General features: G+C 40.3%; 3 protein-coding genes across 6 annotated transcripts in view; 1 reads left to right on the forward strand and 2 right to left on the reverse strand.

The window, feature by feature from the left end:
* Positions 1-2,107: 2,107 nt before the first annotated feature.
* CMC4 (C-X9-C motif containing 4) lies at positions 2,108-12,167 on the reverse strand. 2 transcript variants are annotated; one of them, XM_063084121.1, is made up of 3 exons: positions 11,574-12,167; positions 4,586-4,653; positions 2,108-2,482 (listed from the first exon to the last, which is right to left on the reverse strand). In XM_063084121.1, the coding sequence occupies exons 2-3, from the start codon at positions 4,641-4,643 to the stop codon at positions 2,334-2,336; spliced, it is 207 nt and encodes a 68-aa protein (XP_062940191.1). In that variant the 5' UTR covers positions 4,644-4,653; positions 11,574-12,167; the 3' UTR covers positions 2,108-2,333. The 2 variants fall into 2 exon arrangements, with proteins under 2 accessions (XP_062940191.1, XP_062940192.1); XM_063084122.1 differs by lacking the exon at positions 11,574-12,167 and adding an exon at positions 5,554-5,859.
* On the reverse strand, positions 6,106-6,655 carry MTCP1 (mature T cell proliferation 1). The gene is made up of 3 exons (XM_063085118.1): positions 6,520-6,655; positions 6,235-6,405; positions 6,106-6,153 (listed from the first exon to the last, which is right to left on the reverse strand). The coding sequence occupies exons 1-3, from the start codon at positions 6,622-6,624 to the stop codon at positions 6,106-6,108; spliced, it is 324 nt and encodes a 107-aa protein (XP_062941188.1). The 5' UTR covers positions 6,625-6,655.
* A 123-nt stretch (positions 12,168-12,290) lies between the features above and the next one.
* The window catches only part of BRCC3 (BRCA1/BRCA2-containing complex subunit 3), a 90,996-nt gene continuing 84,720 nt past the window's right edge, over positions 12,291-18,566 (forward strand). For all 3 annotated transcript variants that reach the window (XM_063083217.1, XM_063083214.1, XM_063083215.1), the window contains exons 1-3: positions 12,291-12,516; positions 13,173-13,189; positions 14,068-14,122. In XM_063083217.1, the coding sequence (XP_062939287.1) occupies positions 12,394-12,516; positions 13,173-13,189; positions 14,068-14,122 (195 nt within the window). In that variant the 5' untranslated portion in view covers positions 12,291-12,393. The remainder of the gene's footprint in view (positions 12,517-13,172; positions 13,190-14,067; positions 14,123-18,566) is intronic.

Raw genomic sequence — 18,566 nt, forward strand, 5'->3', positions numbered from 1 at the left:
TGCCGTCTGGATACTGAACACAGTGTAATATTACATGTTATTAAATATTTTAGGAATTGTGTGGAGTGTATGCAAGGGATTTGTAGCACTGTAACAGAATGGAGCCAAAGTATCACCCACAAATGACTTATCCATTACAAAGGGGGAAAACTACCTTTCCAGCTAAAAGAGGGGATGAGATCATAGTTCTCCCCTTCCTAGAGTTCTTTCCCGAAGACAGATTTAGTGTTAGTCTTGGTCCCTAACACATAAAAAGCACTCAGTAAATGTTAAGCCTTCTCTGATGGCTATTTTGTTTTTCTGCATGTCATAATAACAGCTAAGGAGAATACGACATAAATCAAAGTCTTCCAATAGATCTGCTGGCTCAAACTGAAGCAGGACAGCTTAAGGAAGGAAAAATTGATTCAAAGCTTTCAAAACTCTAAATGAAAAAGCACACCTTGGAATTTTTTTATACCTACATTTTATATGTGAGGATAAGGTATTCTTAGGAAAAAAATTTAAAAGTCTTAAACTTGAGTAGTTCATTTAATAAAAATAATTTTGTAATAAAACACAGAAAAGCAATCTATATGATCCTGTAGTGATTCCTACCATAAATCCTAGCGCCACTATTGATAATTGTAAATATTTAGATTTGTAGATGATGTAAAATGTTTCATTGTTTTACTATTAACACAAGAGTTCATTTAAAGTGATTTCGTGGGAATTTAGCAATGTTACTGTGGTTTGTGGACCAAACTTTATTTCTAAGGCAGCATTTCTCCACATCTCTCTGGAGAACATTCTCTCTGGAGAACTATGGCAAAGATTGCATACAATAGTCCTTTCTGAAGAATCATAATTACATTAGCATAAGACAAGCTCTGAAGTCTGACAGGAAAGAAATCTGTTCACTTGTGTCTAACCTAGCATTCCCCAAACTTATCTGACCACAGAAGCCTTATTTTTCCTATCAGCAATTTTTTTTTATTGTTTATGAATATTCCTGAGATACAGAGCTGATTGTCACCCCTCGTGCCCAAGATGTGAAGGCCAGATTAGCCAAGACATGGAACCCACCTAAATGTCCATCGATGGATGATTGGATAAGGAGACTGTGGTATATATACACCATGGAATACTACTATGCCATAAAAAAGAATGAAATTGTCCCATTTGCAACAACATGGATGAGCCTGGAGAAGCTTATGTTGAGTGAGATAAGCAAAGCAGAGGGATAAATACCGCATCACTCATAAGTGGGAGCTAAGAGAGAGAGAAGGAAGGAGAGAAAGACCACAGTGGTGAGTTGGACTTACAGAGGGAACAATTCTTAAAACCACTTTGGGAAATGCTTTCAAGAAAACACTTTAAAAAAAGAAAAAGAAAAACTGTTGGCCTCAAATAATAGCATTTGAACATCAGAGATCTATCAGAATTTGTTCCTGCTTTTACTCTGAAAGCCATTTTTTTTCTTTTTGGTGGGAGAGGCAACGGTGTGTCTAGCACCTGTTTGAGGAAAGCAAATGGCTTGTTGGATACTGCCTCCCCCTACTCCATAAAGTGACAGCTGTCAACAGGCATTCTTCAGCAGCCTGTATTAATGTTGTCCGGATCCACTGTGATAGGTGCTGATTATAAGGATATAAAGAATAGATAAAGCACCTAAGAATTTTAACTGTTGCTGCCTGCCTGACTTGCAATGAAATTTTTTTCTTCGGTTCCTTCGTGATAAATTAGGGATCATTAAACATCACTATCATTTCTATGCCTTTCCTATCACTGATTGGACAAATATTAAGCACCTTTTTCTGGTTATGCACTGCGGTGGGGATGCAAAAGCAGACAAAAATGCTCTCATTGGCATCTGGAAAGACACTTCGCTCTGTTACTGGAAGTACAACAGGCATCGAGTTAGGTTAAAAGAACCTTTTAATTTAGCATGTAATCTATGAAAGGCATCACGATCGTGAGGCTGTAGGGGTGAGTCCTTTCACCCAACATACCTCATATGACTTAAATTCTATAAATGGCACTAGCTGTCTGAGCTCAAATGCTAAAGAGAATTTACTAACACCTATATATCCAATAGCCTTAAAATACACTTAGTACCAAACCAAAATTTTTCACTTAAACAGGTTTATTTTAGCAGCTCAGTTTTATTGCATTCTACATATTTGTTTTTAAAATATATTTCTGTCTGTTCTGCATAGATGGCATATTCATTAACTTTTATAGCTGACTTTTTCATTTGCTATTTGCTGCTACCTGGCCTGAAGAAAGTCAGGAGGATAAATAAAACTTGCTTGGTGGAAACATGGAGCAGCATTTAACTTGTCAGCAGAACTTTACTTTGATGTAGACTTCAATGTCAGGTTTTCTTCCTCTTCTTTTTCAAATCCTGAACAGACGAGAGATCTTCCCTTGGGATATTGAGCACAACACTTACGCAGTTCTTGGATGATAGCCTGACACTTCGATTCCATGTAGTTGTTGGCTGAAAAACAGAGAGGCAGACCTTAGTCATGATCTCATGGGATTAAGGTAAAGGGAGGTTTAGATAAGCATTTCCCACCCCTTTTCACTTTTAGTACCTATGGAACTGGAAGAAAGAGGGTATACCCAAGTCCACTGAATTCTTTTTGATTTAGAGATCTGTCAACAGGTTAATTAGGAAGAAAAGTATGATTTTACAAAGTGGTTGAAAGTTATTTTAATATATAATTACCTTTTCTTTTAAGGTCAAATTAATAGCTTATGTGTATTTTTCTAGGGCAGTGGTTTTTAGCATTATTATTGGTCACTAATCTCTTTTGGTAGTTTGATGAATTAGAAAAATGCACAAAACCCACACATTATTTTTCACACAGTTTAAGCTAGTTGCTGGACCTCCCCTAACAAGTCTGTGCATCAGGAGTTGGCAATGTGCAGTCTGCAGGTCAAATTTGCCTGCTCCCCTCCCCCCATTTTTTTAAACAGATAGGAACTAAGAATGGTTTTTAGATTTTTAAAGGGTTGTAAACACACAAATACAAACACACACACACACTCACTCACTCTCTCTCTCTCTCTCTCTCTCTACTACAAAGACCTTAGGGCTTCCAAAGCCTAAAATATTGCCCGTTTGGCTCTTTAGAGAAGACATTTGCAGATCCCTATATAGATGCTAAGTTAAGGAGGACTTGACCTAAAGGTTCTAAGTCAGCTGCACTTGATCCAAGTCCCCCAGTGCTAAAATGCAGTGCATAGGAGTTAGCCTGAGATAGGAAAGATGATTCTGACTAGAAAGACAGTATAGCAAGGTGGGTGAGTCAGGTTTGGAGCCAAACCAAAAGGGGCTTAAATCCTCACTGTACCCTTTACTAGTTATGTGACCCTGGGCAAGTTACATAACTTCTGTGTCTGTTTCCCCATCTATAAAATAGGGTCATAGTAATATCTGCCTCATGGATCAAAGGATTAAATGATTTCGTTTGTGTAAAGCCCTCAAAATAGTGCTTGTCATCTAGCGAGTGCTTAATTCTAACTCTTTTAGTCTTTCCAGCTCTCAATCCTCCCACACTGTACTGAGGGAGTGTAACCAGCTCCTTTCAACTTGATTCTTGTTCTCCCTTAGCCATGGGTTGCTATTTCAAATCAGGTAACAATTTATTTGGGAGAAGAAATTATGAAAAACAGTTTTCCTTTCTCTTAAAGTTGGAAGAAGGGAAGGAAACTATGTCTGAAATGGTATCATCATACTTAAACATTTTAATCTAAAAGATTTTATAAAATATTGCTTACTTCAAAAAATGAAAAGTCCAAGAACGAATATTAAAAATCAAAGGAGATACACAAGGATTTTTTCTGGTGATGGGTCTTTGAGGGAACTTTGAACATTTTTCCTTTGCTCCTTTCTGTATTTTCATGAGCATCTATCTTCATTACTTTAATAATGGGAAAAATTATCAAAAAAGCCAATTTTCAAATTCCATAGCCTTATAGCTTTTTCTGTTTGCTCTTCTGGCGGTAGTAGTTTGCTGATTTAAAAAAATCTCTAACATCTGGTCCAACTTAGCGGCAGCTGATTTAAAGCCAAATGGACAAATCACAGCAAATATGCTCTAGCTGAAATTCACTTTTGCCTTTAAGAAGTAGTTGCTGACTTTGGCAGCCTGAGTTCCAACTGTATTTTCAAACCCACTTCTACCAGATTACTTTTAAAATGTGAGTTGTCAGCCACAGTGCGGATAAATCAACCCATTTAAATTAGTCTTTTTTTAAAAAGGACTTAGCTCAGTAATTCTCAACCCTGGCTGAACATTAAAATCACCTGGTTAGCTTTCTAGACTGATTCCAGCCCAGACCCTAGCAATTGTTCTAGGCATGTTTTCAAAGCTTTCCAGGTGATTCTGATGTACAACCTGGATTGAGAACATCTACCTTAGATCTTATCACTTTTTATTTTCTATATCTTTGATGATACAATAAGGAAAATCTTCAGGATAAGTTAATTACAGAAATGTTACATTCTGAGAAGAGTTAATATAGACTGCTCATAAGAGAATAATTAGTCTCATAGTTCACAAAGTCAAAAAATATAAAGCATTTTACATACTACCTTGTAAACATTTCTGTATCTCACAGGCTTGTTTCTGGCACGGATCCTTCTGCAGCATATCCAGAACACTAAAACAAAACAAAAGATTTTTTATTTATTTTTTCCATAAAGATTTTAAAGTTCCTCTATATGGAATTTTCTTGAGACAAGTAGTATGACATTACAATTGCTGGAAAATAATTATACTAAAAATGCTCCCCATTTATAGGATGAATCAACTGTATTTTTATATTATCCATTTCATTACGTTTGAAAGATACAAATAGCTTTACATGAAACAAAACCTTGAATTCAATCGACTCTTCTTGAATATTGTAAATATGGCTAGAGGAACCCATGTCACAGGCCTGACAGGACTGGCTCACTGCTCAGTCACAGAAGAAACCCTTGGTAAATGATTAAACTCCTTGAGGCTTTTTCCCTTATTACTGGTGTGTAAAATGGGAATCATACCTACCTCAAAGCACTGATGAAAGGATTAAATGTGATAAAGTATATAAAGTGCACAAAATACTGCCTGAAAGGCAGTAAGGACTCAATACATGGTAGCTATTATTCCCACGTTTTTAAAAAAGTAAAACCTTACTTTTAATGTATATAAACTTATTACTCAGGAAATTCTTTACAGGTAGTAAATGCTTTCCTAGGATCAATATTTGGTGCTATCACTTCCTGAGAAAGGTGCTAGTTATGCAGCTAAAATTGTTTTGTTTTTGGAGCTCTTATAGTAACCATATTATTTGAAATAACTGTAACCAGAGGATGAATTTAAGTGCCCACAATTTTGATCAGCAACTTCTAATAATCTAAAAACTATTTCAGGAAGAAAAGAAGGCCCAGGAGCCCTTGTAGCTAATTTCATCAATACAAGTAATTTTTTTTTGTCCAAAGCCCCCTAAGTTATCAGTAAATCCAAATTAGGTCAGTACTGGGATGGGAAACACTGGAGCAAAACCCAGGATATTTACAGGATGGGAGAGAAGGAAAGGCAGGTGAATTGCTGCAGGGCAAATAAGCGACAAATAGATGTTGATGCTGCTAGGAGCTGCTCTCTTCTCTCTAAATCAGTACCAAGTCCTTGGTGATCAGGGCATCTGTTCTGTAGCAGGTGCTGACTTTTGTGGGATTCATCAGATCCCAGTTCCAGCCGATGATGTCCATTAAAGGTTCTATGGCAATTTCCAAAGGAGTCAATTTCAAGTTACTTATCCTGACTAAGTGCTTTTGTTGACTCACTTTCTGCCTATGTAACCCTCTCTCTGCAGTTTCACTTGCAGTATTCTTCATGACCCTTCCTAAACTTCTGTGTTCTTGAGCAGTTTTTCAACCCACTCCCTCCCCCAAGGCCCAAGGGTGGGTGCACTTCAGTGGTGGATGAAGTGATTGCCATATACTGAACAAAGGAGCATATCTTCCTAGAATCCCAGCACCTGGAAAAAAAAAATCATTAAAATCACCACAACTGAATACAGTGAAAATGAAGAAGGGGGGACAAGGGAGAAATAGAAATACATACCAGGTTAATCATCAGGCAAAAGCTTAAGCAACAGCTCCTGTACTCCCCTGACCTGTCAGAAAAAGAAAAGTTTATAGAGTACTCTGTTATAAGAGTCCCGATACAATGGAAAATGATTAAGCAGCATGTGTACCATTAAATGATGCTGTATCTGCCACAAGCGAGAGTTGTTATCCATGTAGCGCTCCTCTGGGTAGAGTTGCCACATGAGAGGTAGCTGGGAGGTAAGAAGGTGACTTGGCCTAGCTGCGTCACCTAAGGGAACCTGAACTTGCTGGACTCGTGCCCTCAGGAAACTCGTCTCCTAATGGAAAGGAATGATCAAAAATAAAACCAAACACTTCAGAATATAAGGCTGGATAGAAACCAAGTTACTTGAAGACAAAATCAAAGAAATAAGCAAAATGTAAACAGTTACCTCTTCCAGGACGGCCACCCACGTGCGCTGGTATTCGTCGCGGTAGATACCCTCTTGGTGAACCCAGAGGTGATCGGGTGGAGCCCCCACATCCTCTCCTGCCATTCTGGGCTTTGGGTTCCAATTCTAGCCCTGCTTTTCTCCACCTAAGCCTGCAGCACCCGCGCACAGGACACAGGTGTGATTTTTTTGGGTTTGAATGAACTCACCAGTGAGCAAGGGTGACCTTGTACTAGCAACGACCAATCAGAATCAAACCTCATATATGTCTATTTGTACATCCTAAATAGAACCAAAGACATCCAAAGCTTTCTGTAAGATAACTGAAGTGACACTCAGGCAGAGCCTCAGGTAATGTTAACTGTTGACTGAAAGGCACTCAAGAATTGGCTAGGTGAGGAGTTCTGTGGAAATGTAGGACTAGCACTACAGGAAGCTGGGCAGTGGTCTCACATTATTTGCATTCACAAAGCGGTGTCTGGCAAAATGTAGTTAGCAACAGAATATGCACAAGAGCGTGCCTAAAGACACACTTATTTTGGCAGGAAGACAATATAAGAGACACATGCATGCCATATTCCCCAGATAAAAGTCACTTCCAAGCAGTTTCCATTTCAAAAGGTAACATTCTGAAGGTCAAATAATGTGCATGGCTTTCTAAATTGAGATTAAAAGTTTGTTTAAGGACAAAGAACCTATTTATCCAGTTTATTTAAAAAGGTTACATACAACAGCCGGGCATTTCCAGAAGAGGATTTTCATATTAGAAAAAATAGTTAAGGTAGCTTCATGGAATTTCTGAGCTACAAGAGGATCATAGTGATTAGGAGCTGAGAGTGAACAACAGTTATTCATCTAGGTCCTTGTTTCATTTTAATAACGCAGCAGGATGTTACAGGAGCCCATTTTCCCATAGAAGCATAGGTTTAAATTTTGATTTCCCAACTCAGAAGGTGGAAAAGCCCCTCTCCCCTTTGAGAGATATGAAGAAACCATACCTCCCAGAGCATTTGGATGGTAGGGCACACTCTCCATAATGATCCTCTGACCAGCCCCTATCTCATTTCAGGACCTCACAATAACCTGATGCGCATTTTGTATGAATGAAACTTTTGGACCCACTCATGGCATCACCATGCAGTTTCACCGTATTTCCACCTTTGGCAGAGCACAGATATGGCATTGGGGGATGTGCCCAACAAAACAAAGGCCTCCTGTTCCCATTAGGTGACAAAGGAAATGCAGCACAGCTTGGGAGGTTGTTAGAGCCCTCTAAGTGTGAGATTGTCAAAAACAAACCAGATGCCAGAACTCAGTATGATGCATACTAGGAAAAAGCCAGAAATAAGAACTAATTGAATTAAACCAAGCCCTCTTTTCAAGGACAATAATCTGAGTCTGATTTGTTTTTTCTTAACACTGATAGTTTATCTTCCCTAAAACGAAAGTAGAAAATACCTTTATAGATTTAAGAAATTTCCGTGAATAATTTAAGAGCATCACAGTTGCTTCACTCATTGTACTCTGAGTGGAACTGACTCTGAGCCTGGCATAAGCTCCAGTCTTAGTTTTCACAGGAATGTGCTCTCTCATTTCAAACTCATCTAAGATGAAAACCTTTCTCCTCAACCAAATCCCAGTTTCTCTCAATGGCAACACCATCTCTCCTGATCCTGCAGACTCAAAACTGAGTTATCTTGGATTTCTTCCTCTTTTTCAGTTGCTACATCCTATCTGTCACCAGTTCCAGCAAGCACCACCACTACCACTGCATTTGAGACAAACTTTCCTCAAATGCCAGGCTCATTTCTAGCTCCATACCCTTTGCTCTTGCTTTCCACTAGCCTAAAATGCCTCCCAGGTCCCCCTACCTATCTTAGTACTACTATAGAGTCCAAGTGCCTGCCTCCTCTATGAAAACTTTAGAAAATTCTTGCCTTTTATGACTACTGTGCCATTATGTCTAAACTAAAGTGCATATTTATTTGGCCCCTAATTAATTGCCTTGCATATTTGCTCTGCTTATTTCACAAATCTTGTCTCCCCCAAAATACAGTATTGTAAGCCACTTAATAGAAGGAATGATCCAGTTTTGAGCACCCCAAGTCTCAAATACTAGTCAAACATTGTTTCTGTGAGCAGGTGGATATGTATAGTGGGTAGGGAGAGGAAACAAAGGAAGGCCAGAGTGGCAGTTATGATTGATCACATATACATGGATAGAGATAGATTCTCTAGGTATAAGCCTCTAGCTATGTAATATATATACTTCTATTTAGCAGTATAATTGTTATCTTATCCCCAAAGCTTTGGAAAGGAGAGATACAAACAAAAACCCAGGAAATACTAATGTCAAAATAAAATACATTGAAGCCTGAATTTCGAGCACAAAAGACATAAATGTGGCCAATAATTTTTTAAAAAGTAGAAACCAAGTATTAAGGGTTTCAGGACCACCTCAACTTCATAGATAGATTGTAGCAACAACCAACATGCTGACATTTAAATTTGTTTTGATTGATAAATGAAATTTTATTGATTATACTGACATTAAAAGGAAATAATTACAGTGAAATTAGAGGGCAAAAAGATTGGAGATGATGGTCTGAGTTACTATGAGTCACTACAAAGAGGCCTGTGAGTCACTACAAAATATTCTCAGAAGAAAGGCAGTGTGATGTGCTGCTGCAACCCGAAAGTCAACATGTCGGGCATCAGCAGGATGAGCCTGGGAACAACCCTCAGCACATTGTCCTGGACTTGGGTGTGCTACCATTCAGAGACTATAAAGGCCCAGAGAAAGGCCACTGCAGTGATCAAGGGAAAGAGAACCTCCATATGAGCATGAACCAACAACATTTCAATAGAGAAAAGCAAAGGCTGAGTGAGAGCGATTCAGATCAAAGCCTTAAAAATCACAGGTTGTATCAATGGAACAACATGTCCCTAAATGTGATTCTTAGACCACTTGCTCTCAACATTTTCCTTGGTCAAATAAGTGTGGGAATTTTGGAGACTCATAAAGCACATTAGCATTTTAAAAGCTCTGGTAAATTATGCAGTAAAGAAACTTTGTGTTGTTTAACATTTCCCAAATTTATTTGACTAGAGTTTTTGTTTGTTTGTTTTTTTGCACATAACACTGGTTCACAAAATTCCGGACTCCTTGAACTAAGATGAATCTCCTAAAACCTCAAGATAAACTTAAATACAAGGTGCAATACAATACACAGACTATAAACCTGTGCAACTCAACTTAAGGAATACTGCCAAGTGCAAATGGATTTTAAAAATGTTTAGATAATTTTATAGCTTTATCATCCATTAAAAGAGATTGTTCCCATGGGGATCACCTTTATGCCATGGCCAGAGACCACACTGGCCTAGACACACTATTTCTTAGTAAGGCATTTTGTAAATCAGACTCTGAATGGATGACACATAACATAGAAGGGTTTCCTTAGGTAGTAATCTAAGTAAAATCACCATTTTTCCTTTACAAAATGAATTCTTTTATGTCTTTTTTTTTTTAAAAATATGATTTGCATTAATTTCCAGGTGTTTGACCAGTTTTTAAAGATTGATCAGTTGAATACACTTATTTTATTTGAAGTCAATTAATAAACTCATCCAATTACAATAAATGGATGAAATTAACAAGAACACAGGCCCTAGAATCAGCCTGGCCTGTGTATGAATACTGATTCTGCCGCTTACTAGCTTTGTGACCTTAGACAAGTTAACCTCTCTCCACCTTAGTCTCCTGAGTTGTAAAATGAGAATTATAGAGCATATTAATCATAATAGTCAGCACTTATTTAACAGTTCCCATGTGTTTTACATATGTTTGCATATATTGACTCATTTAATATTCACAATCTTCATAGGGTGCTATAAGGTAGGCATTATTATTATCCCCACTTAAGTGAGGCACAGATAAGTTAGGTAACTTGCTGAAGGTCACACAGCTAGGAAGTTGCAGAGCCTGATTCGAATTGGGGCAATTTACATACATCAGGAATATAAATTCTTAGTAGAATGTGTAGCCCATAATAAGCTTGCTATAAAACTTAATAGTTTTTTTTCCCTACTCCAATTAAATGTTTGGAGCTGTAAAAGGCAGCCATGAGCATTATAAAAGTTAGTGAACGTCATTCTGGAATATGAGATTGACTAACACCAACAACAAACAAAAAGTGTCTTTCTTCTTGAAGGTGCCTAAAGGCACTTTATAAACTCAAAATATCCCATCACCAAACAATAATGAGAACAGCCATTCCTGCCCCATTAGGGCAGGGCATACTAGCCACAAACAGTAACTGAAAATAATATATGACATAAACTGGAAACTTAAGAGAAAATTTAGGTGGGTTCAATGTAATTGCACACTTGAAATTTTTCCAACCTTCATTGTTATCAAAATTAATCATAGAAAGATGTGCCATGTGATTCTCAAGCATTAGGTAAAAACGGAGGTTGCTGGTATATACAGATAGTTCCGCTGGACGGGGGCTCTATTTGTGAGACTTGGATTGGAACTGACTTGGGAGAAAAGAGCAAAGCATCAACACCTCTTAAAGTAGCACCTTGGGAATGTTCCCTTTCCAGTACTGCCATATCTGCCCGGCTTTAAAACTACGCAGGGAATAGAAAAACAAACCAAAGAAACATAAACACGGATGGGCTGTGGAGGCGGCACGGCATATATTTTTCTTTGATTTATAATCGCTCCGAAAATCCACGTGTAATTCCTAAACTTGTGAGCCATAAGATCTGTACTTTTACACTTGGCACGTTTGACGTATCTCGAAATAAAATTACTTTTATCATTTCATCATGTCTGATAGCATCAAGACAAGGAGAGCCGAGGACACTTGTATTCTGGATATGATGTGATACATCCGCACGTGAGCAATACTGAAGTCCCCCAACTCCCCTTCCCTGTGTCAAAAAAATAGGTCCCCAAAAGCCTTTGCAGAAGTAGCCGCAGCCAAGCTTAAGAGTGATACTTTTTTAGACACAGTACAGCACTGTCCCTGCAAAAGGTTACTCACATGAATATAATGGTTCTTGGGCTAATTATTCCGCCTCCAGAACAGCTAGGCTAAAACTTCCAGGTACCCCACCCCGCGCCACTCAAGCCGAGATCGCGACGTGAGCCCCGGGCGAGCCGAGGGGCATCCCGGGCCGAGGTCACTCGAACCGAAGTTACGACGCGCCGGCCGGCAACCGGAAGTGGTCCAGGGAGAGTTGTACAAGATTCAGGGGCCGTGACTTGGAAATGAAACAAAAGAAAACAAAACCTTAACTGTCTGAGGACCGACTTTCAAAATAGCGTTTCCCTGCCCTGGCTCAAGAGGCCGGTGTTCGCGGTGCTGTCGCCTCAAAGGGCTGTCCCCGAAGCGTGTAGGCCGCGCACGACTCTCCTCAGCAGGCGGGCAAAATGGGCGCCGGCGCTGGGGAGGCGCCGGCCCGGGCGCCCTAGCGCCGCTCACAGACCACGTCCGCCTGCAGCCCGAGAGCACCGCCTCCCTGCCGCCCTGGCCGTCCGGCCCGACGCCCCGACCGCGGCCGGCTAACGCCCTCAGCCCCGACGGCCACGCCTGCCCCAACCGGCGCGGGCGTTTCCCAGGTGCTGCCGGGCGGGCTCCGCCCCCGCGGCCCAGGCTCCGCCCCCGCAGCTCGCGCCCCCGCCCCGCCCCCCCGCCCCGCCCGCGTCCCTCAAGCCCCGCCCCCGAGGACCCCCCCCCCCCCCCCCCCCGGACGGCGAGGCCTGGGCGGAGCGCAGAGCGCGGGGCGCCGGGGAGGCTGCGCCGGAGCACCGGCTTGGTCAGGCCGGAGCGGGCCCAGCAGACGCGAGCAGGCCGGGCCAAGATGGCGGTGCAGGTGGTGCAGGCGGTGCAGGCGGTTCATCTCGAGTCTGACGCTTTCCTGGTTTGTCTCAACCACGCTCTGAGCACAGAGAAGGAGGAGGTGATGGGGCTGTGTATAGGGGAGGTGAGTAGGTCAGTCAGCCCGGCCGAGCCCTGCGGAGCAGTCCCAGCGTGTCCCCGGGCTGGGTGCCTGCGGCGCCCAGGACCGCGGAGGCCACAGGCAGCCCTGACTTGCATCCTGGTACATCCTTTACACGGTTCTGTCGCGGGGTCCCCGTCTCCTCCGGCCCCCTGAGGCTGCGCATGCGGTCTCCAGAGCCCCCGGAGGGCCCTTGCTTTTTCTCTTGGACCCTGCTGCTTTTCTGTCCGTCTGAGATTATCACCCCATTGACCAACACCGCAAGTCAGGCCGGAAAGACACTGTAGTGTAATGAGGGCGTCGCCGGGTTAGGGAGCAGCAGGCCAGGCTTAGGGCCCCTTGCCTCGCCTCCACTCTGCCCTCTAGGAAAGCAGAGGTAAAGACAAAGGATTCTAAACGAATCGAGGAACCGAAGGACAGGAGAGGGCTCTCAAGAACGCAGAAGTTTCGCTACGTAAAGTGTTGCAGAAGGGGCGGAAGAGGGTGAGGAAACAGTTTAGCCGTTTACAATGGGAAGTACTTCTCCAGCCCTTCATGCCAGTGTGCAAGAATACATGAACTAATTTTCATATAATCTGCACCCCTGTACCTCATATAAGCGTAATGTGATCAATAATATTTTCTGCTCTTTCCCTCTCTAGTTGAATGATGACACAAGGTAAGACTATGTTTCTTTACTCATATCTTATAATCTCTAAATCATTGCTAACTCAGAATTATGACAAATTTGGCAGTGTTGTGCACAGATTATACCTTAAATTACCATTGAGTCCGGAGCTCCCTCAATGATACAGTTGGAGTTCCACTCCAACCCTGAAGATTGGTTCCCCCTTACGTCCTAGGAGGAGGATTTTCAGTTAAGTTACATATTTCCTTATGTGAGGAATATGGTTGTGGGAACCAAGATCGTAAGTGAACCTGTGAAAGCTCTTAGAATTTTGTTGGCTGGAATCAAGACATATTAAAAAGACTACCAATGTATTTTACATTTGGTGTAATTATTTTCCGTTTTCTTGCTTGATGTGTTTTATTTTCTCTCTTCCCGAAAGTGTCAGTGAGATGCCGGTAATTTTCTTTGTGGCAGATGATATACACATTACGAAGCATTTCCCCCCCCGTTGATCCATTCCTCTAACTTGCCAATGGCTTTCTAACACACACTCCACCCCCCTGCCCCTACAGTGATCTCAGCAGGTCCCCAGTAGCTTGAATGCTTGAGGGGGTGAACCGTTTGGTGACTTTTATTTAAACTTAAGAGCATAGCATGGTGTTCTTCTCAAGCCTCCTTAATACCCTCCTTAATACCCAGGATTCTCGGAATTCAGCTTTGCCTGAGAAAACTTTATGCACTCAGCCGCTTGCGCACGTGTCCCAGATTGCTTCTAACAGATGTATGAGTGCAGCCTGTTCACTTTCCCTCCTCTTTTGCCTCGGCTAAAGTTTTTGTTGCAAAAACTGTTAATCCTGTTACTTTGCTTTAATTCTTGAATATATTCCAAACCCCAGTTCCATTTTTTTCTAATTTCTCCCCAATAGGATTGACTCCAAATTTGCATATACCGGTACTGAAATGCGCACAGTTGCTGAAAAGGTATGTATGCTAGAATTTGGCGTGATAGAAGCTTTCTGTTGGGGAGAGATTTCTGTACTGTTTGATGATGAAGCTTTCTGTTGGGGAGAGATTTCTGTACTCTGATTGATGATCTCAGCCACAGTATTAATCCAATTTGTGTCGGGTGGGGTGTTCTTTCTAGTAAAATCAGATGAAGAATCTACTCACTAGGAACATGCTTTTCTGTCTTTGTTGAGAATGATTACTACACGATCGAGATGAGTAATCACTTATCAGTACCACGCCCTTGCTCTCCTCCTTGCTGTCACTGCCTGTTTTCTGGCCCTTCTCCCACTTTCCTTCAGACTTTGACATCTGGTTCACATCATTGTCACCTCTATCTCTGGTCCCAATATCTACTCATGCAGTCCCTCTTTTCTTACAGGCAAACTATCCAAAGTGTCTTAGGTTTTAGTCTGCCCTGACTTTCCTCCTTTTCTGCCATGCTCTGGGCTTTATGATCTAGTATAATGTTTCTCAGCCCAATTGTGGTAAAAGACCAGTTAATTTCCCACCTCCCCCCAAATATGTCACAGAGACCAGTACTTTTGTAAAATACAATAAAAATTAATTACTTCCTCCCCTGCCACCAAGCTATCACACAAGAACTTCATCTACTTGTTACCCCTGTGTACAGACTTATCCACCTTAACCACTTTGCCTCCTTTCTTCCCATATCAAGGAAAAAAGTCTTCCTATGCAAAGCTGCAGCTTCTTCAGACTCCTTGTTTATCATGTGTACTGTGTCTCTTCTCAGTCTTCAGCCTTTTTCTGTCACCTGGCTCTTTTCCCTTAGAATACAAATATACCTAAATTGCTCTCATTTTCAGAACGGAAAGCAATATTACTTCTCAATTCTGTATCTTTCTGTGGTCACGACTCTTATATCCCTCCTTTAATAGCCAGACTTCTTAAAAGAATAGGCTATAATTATTACTTTTTCATCTTCTGCAGTCAAACCCACTGAGATCTGGTTTCCAATTCTACGTCTCTCCCCTCCCATCTCATCCTTTATGGACTCTTCCTCCTCTGTGCATTAAATGTTGCACATTCCTCTTTGGCACTTAAAGCTCTAACGAGAGAGGGGGGGAGGGGGAGGGGGAGAGAGGGAGAGGGAGAGTGTGAAAATTCACCCTGGACATCAACTACTAAAATACATTCCTGATCTTAATGATGTAATTTTCTTTTTTAAGAGTTCATCCCCTCATCTTGAATTTTATGTCAATTCCTACTGTCTGAATTAGATATTAAACTTCATGAGTTCAGTGACCTTATATTTTTAGTTAGTGTTGGCATGGTGTATCTTTCTTTATCCTTTTATTTTAGCCTTTCTGTGTACTAATATTTAAAATGTCTGTTATTAGCAGCATATAGTTTTTTAAAAATCCAGTCTGATAATCCTTTTAATTGGAGTATTTAGTACAATTACATGTAATGCAATTATTGATATATATGGGTTATAGCTGCCATCTTTTTGCTTTCCGTTTGACCTGCCTAGTTGTTTCATGATACTTTTTCTCTCCTTTCATCCTTCTTTTGGGTTAATCAAATATGTTTTATTATTCTACTTTGAACCCTCCATTAATTAGTTTTAACATTCTTTTACTCTCCTTTTAGTAGTTATCCTATACATTACAATGTGCATTCTTGATTTGTTACAGTCTGATACAAATGACTATTTTTACCATTTACCAGGGATAATACTAGAACCTTATATGGCAATACTAGGTAATTTCCCAATGGTAATGGTATAGAACTTTAGAACACTAATTTCATTTACACCCTCCTACTTTTTGGATTATTGTTGTCATGCATTTTAATTCTATGGATATTTTAAGTCCCATGTGACATTGTTATTCTGTTTTGTACGGTTAGTATTCATTTGTATCTACTCTCATATTTACCCTTTATAGTGCTCATCATTTCTTCCTTCATTTCTGGGGTTTTCCTTCTGCCTGAAGCAGTCTCTATAGTATTTTTGTGCTGGTAATGAATTCTGTCCATTTTTGTGCATCTGGAAATGCCTTTATTTTGATTTTATTTTTGAGATATAGTCTTTGAATATAGAATTCTCGGTTGGCAGATATTTTCTTTTAGTCTAAGATGTCATTCCATTCTCTATGGGTTTTCATTGTTTCTGTTAAAAAGTCAACTATTTGTCTTGTTGCTCCTTGGAAGGTCATTGCATCTTTCTGTCTCTGCTTTTAATTTTATTTATTGTATACTCTGTCCCTGTCAGACACTTTACTAGCTGCTGGAGGTCAAAGCACAGATAAAACATAGTCCCTACCCTTAAGGAACTTATATTCTGGTAGGGGAGAAAATTATGTAAATAAATAGAACACAATATGACATACGTTTTAGCAGAGATAAGTGTGTGTGTATCATAAAAAAAGCCATATGGAGGGAAGTGATTAATTCTTTATAGGATGATCAGGAAATTTAAATTTAAAGGATATGAAAGAGTTTACCATGAAAAAAAAAGGCTGGGAAGCACCATTTAGTGAATGGGCAGTGTGTGCAAAGGCACAGATGTGTGAAATGGGACCACATGATGTGCAGGGAACTACAAGTAGTTGAGTAATACCAGAGCATAAAGTCTTTGGAAATGCTATGCAGAGCTACACATACTTGCTTTTCAACAGGTTATCACTTGGACAGCTTTTTATTTATGAAAGGAAATATGAATGTAATTAAAAGAATAGGCAGCATCCGATATGCAAAGACTGCCTTATTTTGCAAAAAGAGTTCTACCATTTAGTTTAAGTCTCACAAGATTGGAAACTGAAGAGGTAAATTGATTAGACAGCTCTCTTGTTTGAAAAAATTAAAGTTGCAAGCAGAATATAGAAAATAGATAAAATCTCTGCTTGTTTGTAGCAGAATATAGAAAATAGATAATGTCTTTGCTTGTCTCTCCGTTTGAAATATAAGAAATATAATATAATTGTACTAATTGCTGTTGTGTTGCACAGTGCAGGTCTACAGCTTACTTTAAAAGCCTTCTCTCAGATTTCACTCTTGTACATTCAATATCTGGCAGTGCCAACCCCATCCTTTCCCTGAAACTCGTTTTTTTTTTTTTTGTCTTTTTGTGACCGGAATGCAACCCTTGGTGTGGTGTCGCCCGCACCGTGCTCAGCCAGTGAGCGCACCGGCCACAGTGAGCGCACCGGCCATTCCTATATAGGATCCGAACCCACGGCGGGAGCGCTGCACTCTCCCGAGTATGCCACAGGGCCGACCCTCCCTGAAACTCTTGAACTATTTTCGCCTCCTCTGTCTTCCTCCTCGGCCCCTCTTATTCTACCCCATCCTGAATGTGGGCACTCCCTTGATTCAGGCCCAGACCTCTGCTCCCTCTCTTCACATCGTTTTTGTTCGCTCATAAAAGCTATATTGATTCCCTCACTGATTTTGTTTAAGCCTAAACTGTAATCCCACCTGCCCAAATTAGCTCATCTGAAGACAAGCTTATCTTCCTTCCTTCCTGACCCTTTTTAAACTTAGATCTCCCTACTGTGTTCCACCTAGTTTCAATCTTGAAACTTTAGAGTCATCTTTGAAAATTTCCTGTCCTCCATCACCCATGGTCCATAAGCTACCAAATGTTGTAGATTCTTCCTTCTTAATGTGTCTCAAATCTGTTTCTTCCATCTCTGCCCCTGAATTAGTCCAGTACTTTATCATTACTTTATGTCCAGACTGTCTGAAATACTAATAGCCCATCCTGCAAATCATGGCTTGGCATTCATGACTTTGTACATTCTTACCCCAACCTTTTTTCTTAAGCTTTATCATCTGCCATTCCACCTCAAGCTCTGTTTATAAATTGACTGGCCGACTTGTTTCCCAGATACCTCACTAACAATTTACTTCTTCCAAAGCTTATACACCCATTACACCAAAGCTTATATTACCATTACATTATAGGTAGAAATTCTATCTAGACACCTGTAGAAATTCTATCTGCGCGCACACACACACACACACACACACACACACACACACACACAGCAATCAAGGAGTAGATACACTTGTTTGCCTTTCACATGAAGATTTTCTTCTAATCTAAGTGACTCCTTTCCTCTAAGCTCCAGTAGCATTGATTTACTGCATTATTTTAGTGTAGGTTCATGTATGATACTTGCTGCTCAACCATATTGTTAGTACTTTGATTGTCAGTTAGTACTCTGATATATATTCCATTCTGTGACACAGTGTCTTGTACATAGTTGGAAATCAAGTAATTATTAGTTGATCATTCAAAAAGTCCTTCCTTGATCTAATGTTAGCTTTTATATTTTCATTTCTGAAATGTATATATTGAGGTTGGATGTCTTTTATTTGAAACATTTAATTATTCATGAGTCATAGTGTAAGTTTTCTGAAATGGAATCTTTAAACTGATATTGTAATAAAA

The sequence above is a fragment of the Cynocephalus volans genome, chromosome X, assembly GCF_027409185.1.
Source record: "Cynocephalus volans isolate mCynVol1 chromosome X, mCynVol1.pri, whole genome shotgun sequence".
Taxonomy (NCBI): domain Eukaryota; kingdom Metazoa; phylum Chordata; class Mammalia; order Dermoptera; family Cynocephalidae; genus Cynocephalus; species Cynocephalus volans.

Coding starts and splice junctions, on each gene's coding strand:
- CMC4 (XM_063084121.1), bottom strand. CDS start 4,643: ATGCTGCAGAAGGATCCGTGCCAGAAACAAGCCTGTGAGATACAGAAA. Junction 2,483..4,585: donor GATACAGAAATGTTTACAAG/GTAGTATGTAAA, acceptor TCTGTTTTTCAG/CCAACAACTACATGGAATCG.
- MTCP1 (XM_063085118.1), bottom strand. CDS start 6,624: ATGGCAGGAGAGGATGTGGGGGCTCCACCCGATCACCTCTGGGTTCAC. Junction 6,406..6,519: donor GGGTGGCCGTCCTGGAAGAG/GTAACTGTTTAC, acceptor CCTTTCCATTAG/GAGACGAGTTTCCTGAGGGC. Junction 6,154..6,234: donor AGATACAGCATCATTTAATG/GTACACATGCTG, acceptor TTTTTCTGACAG/GTCAGGGGAGTACAGGAGCT.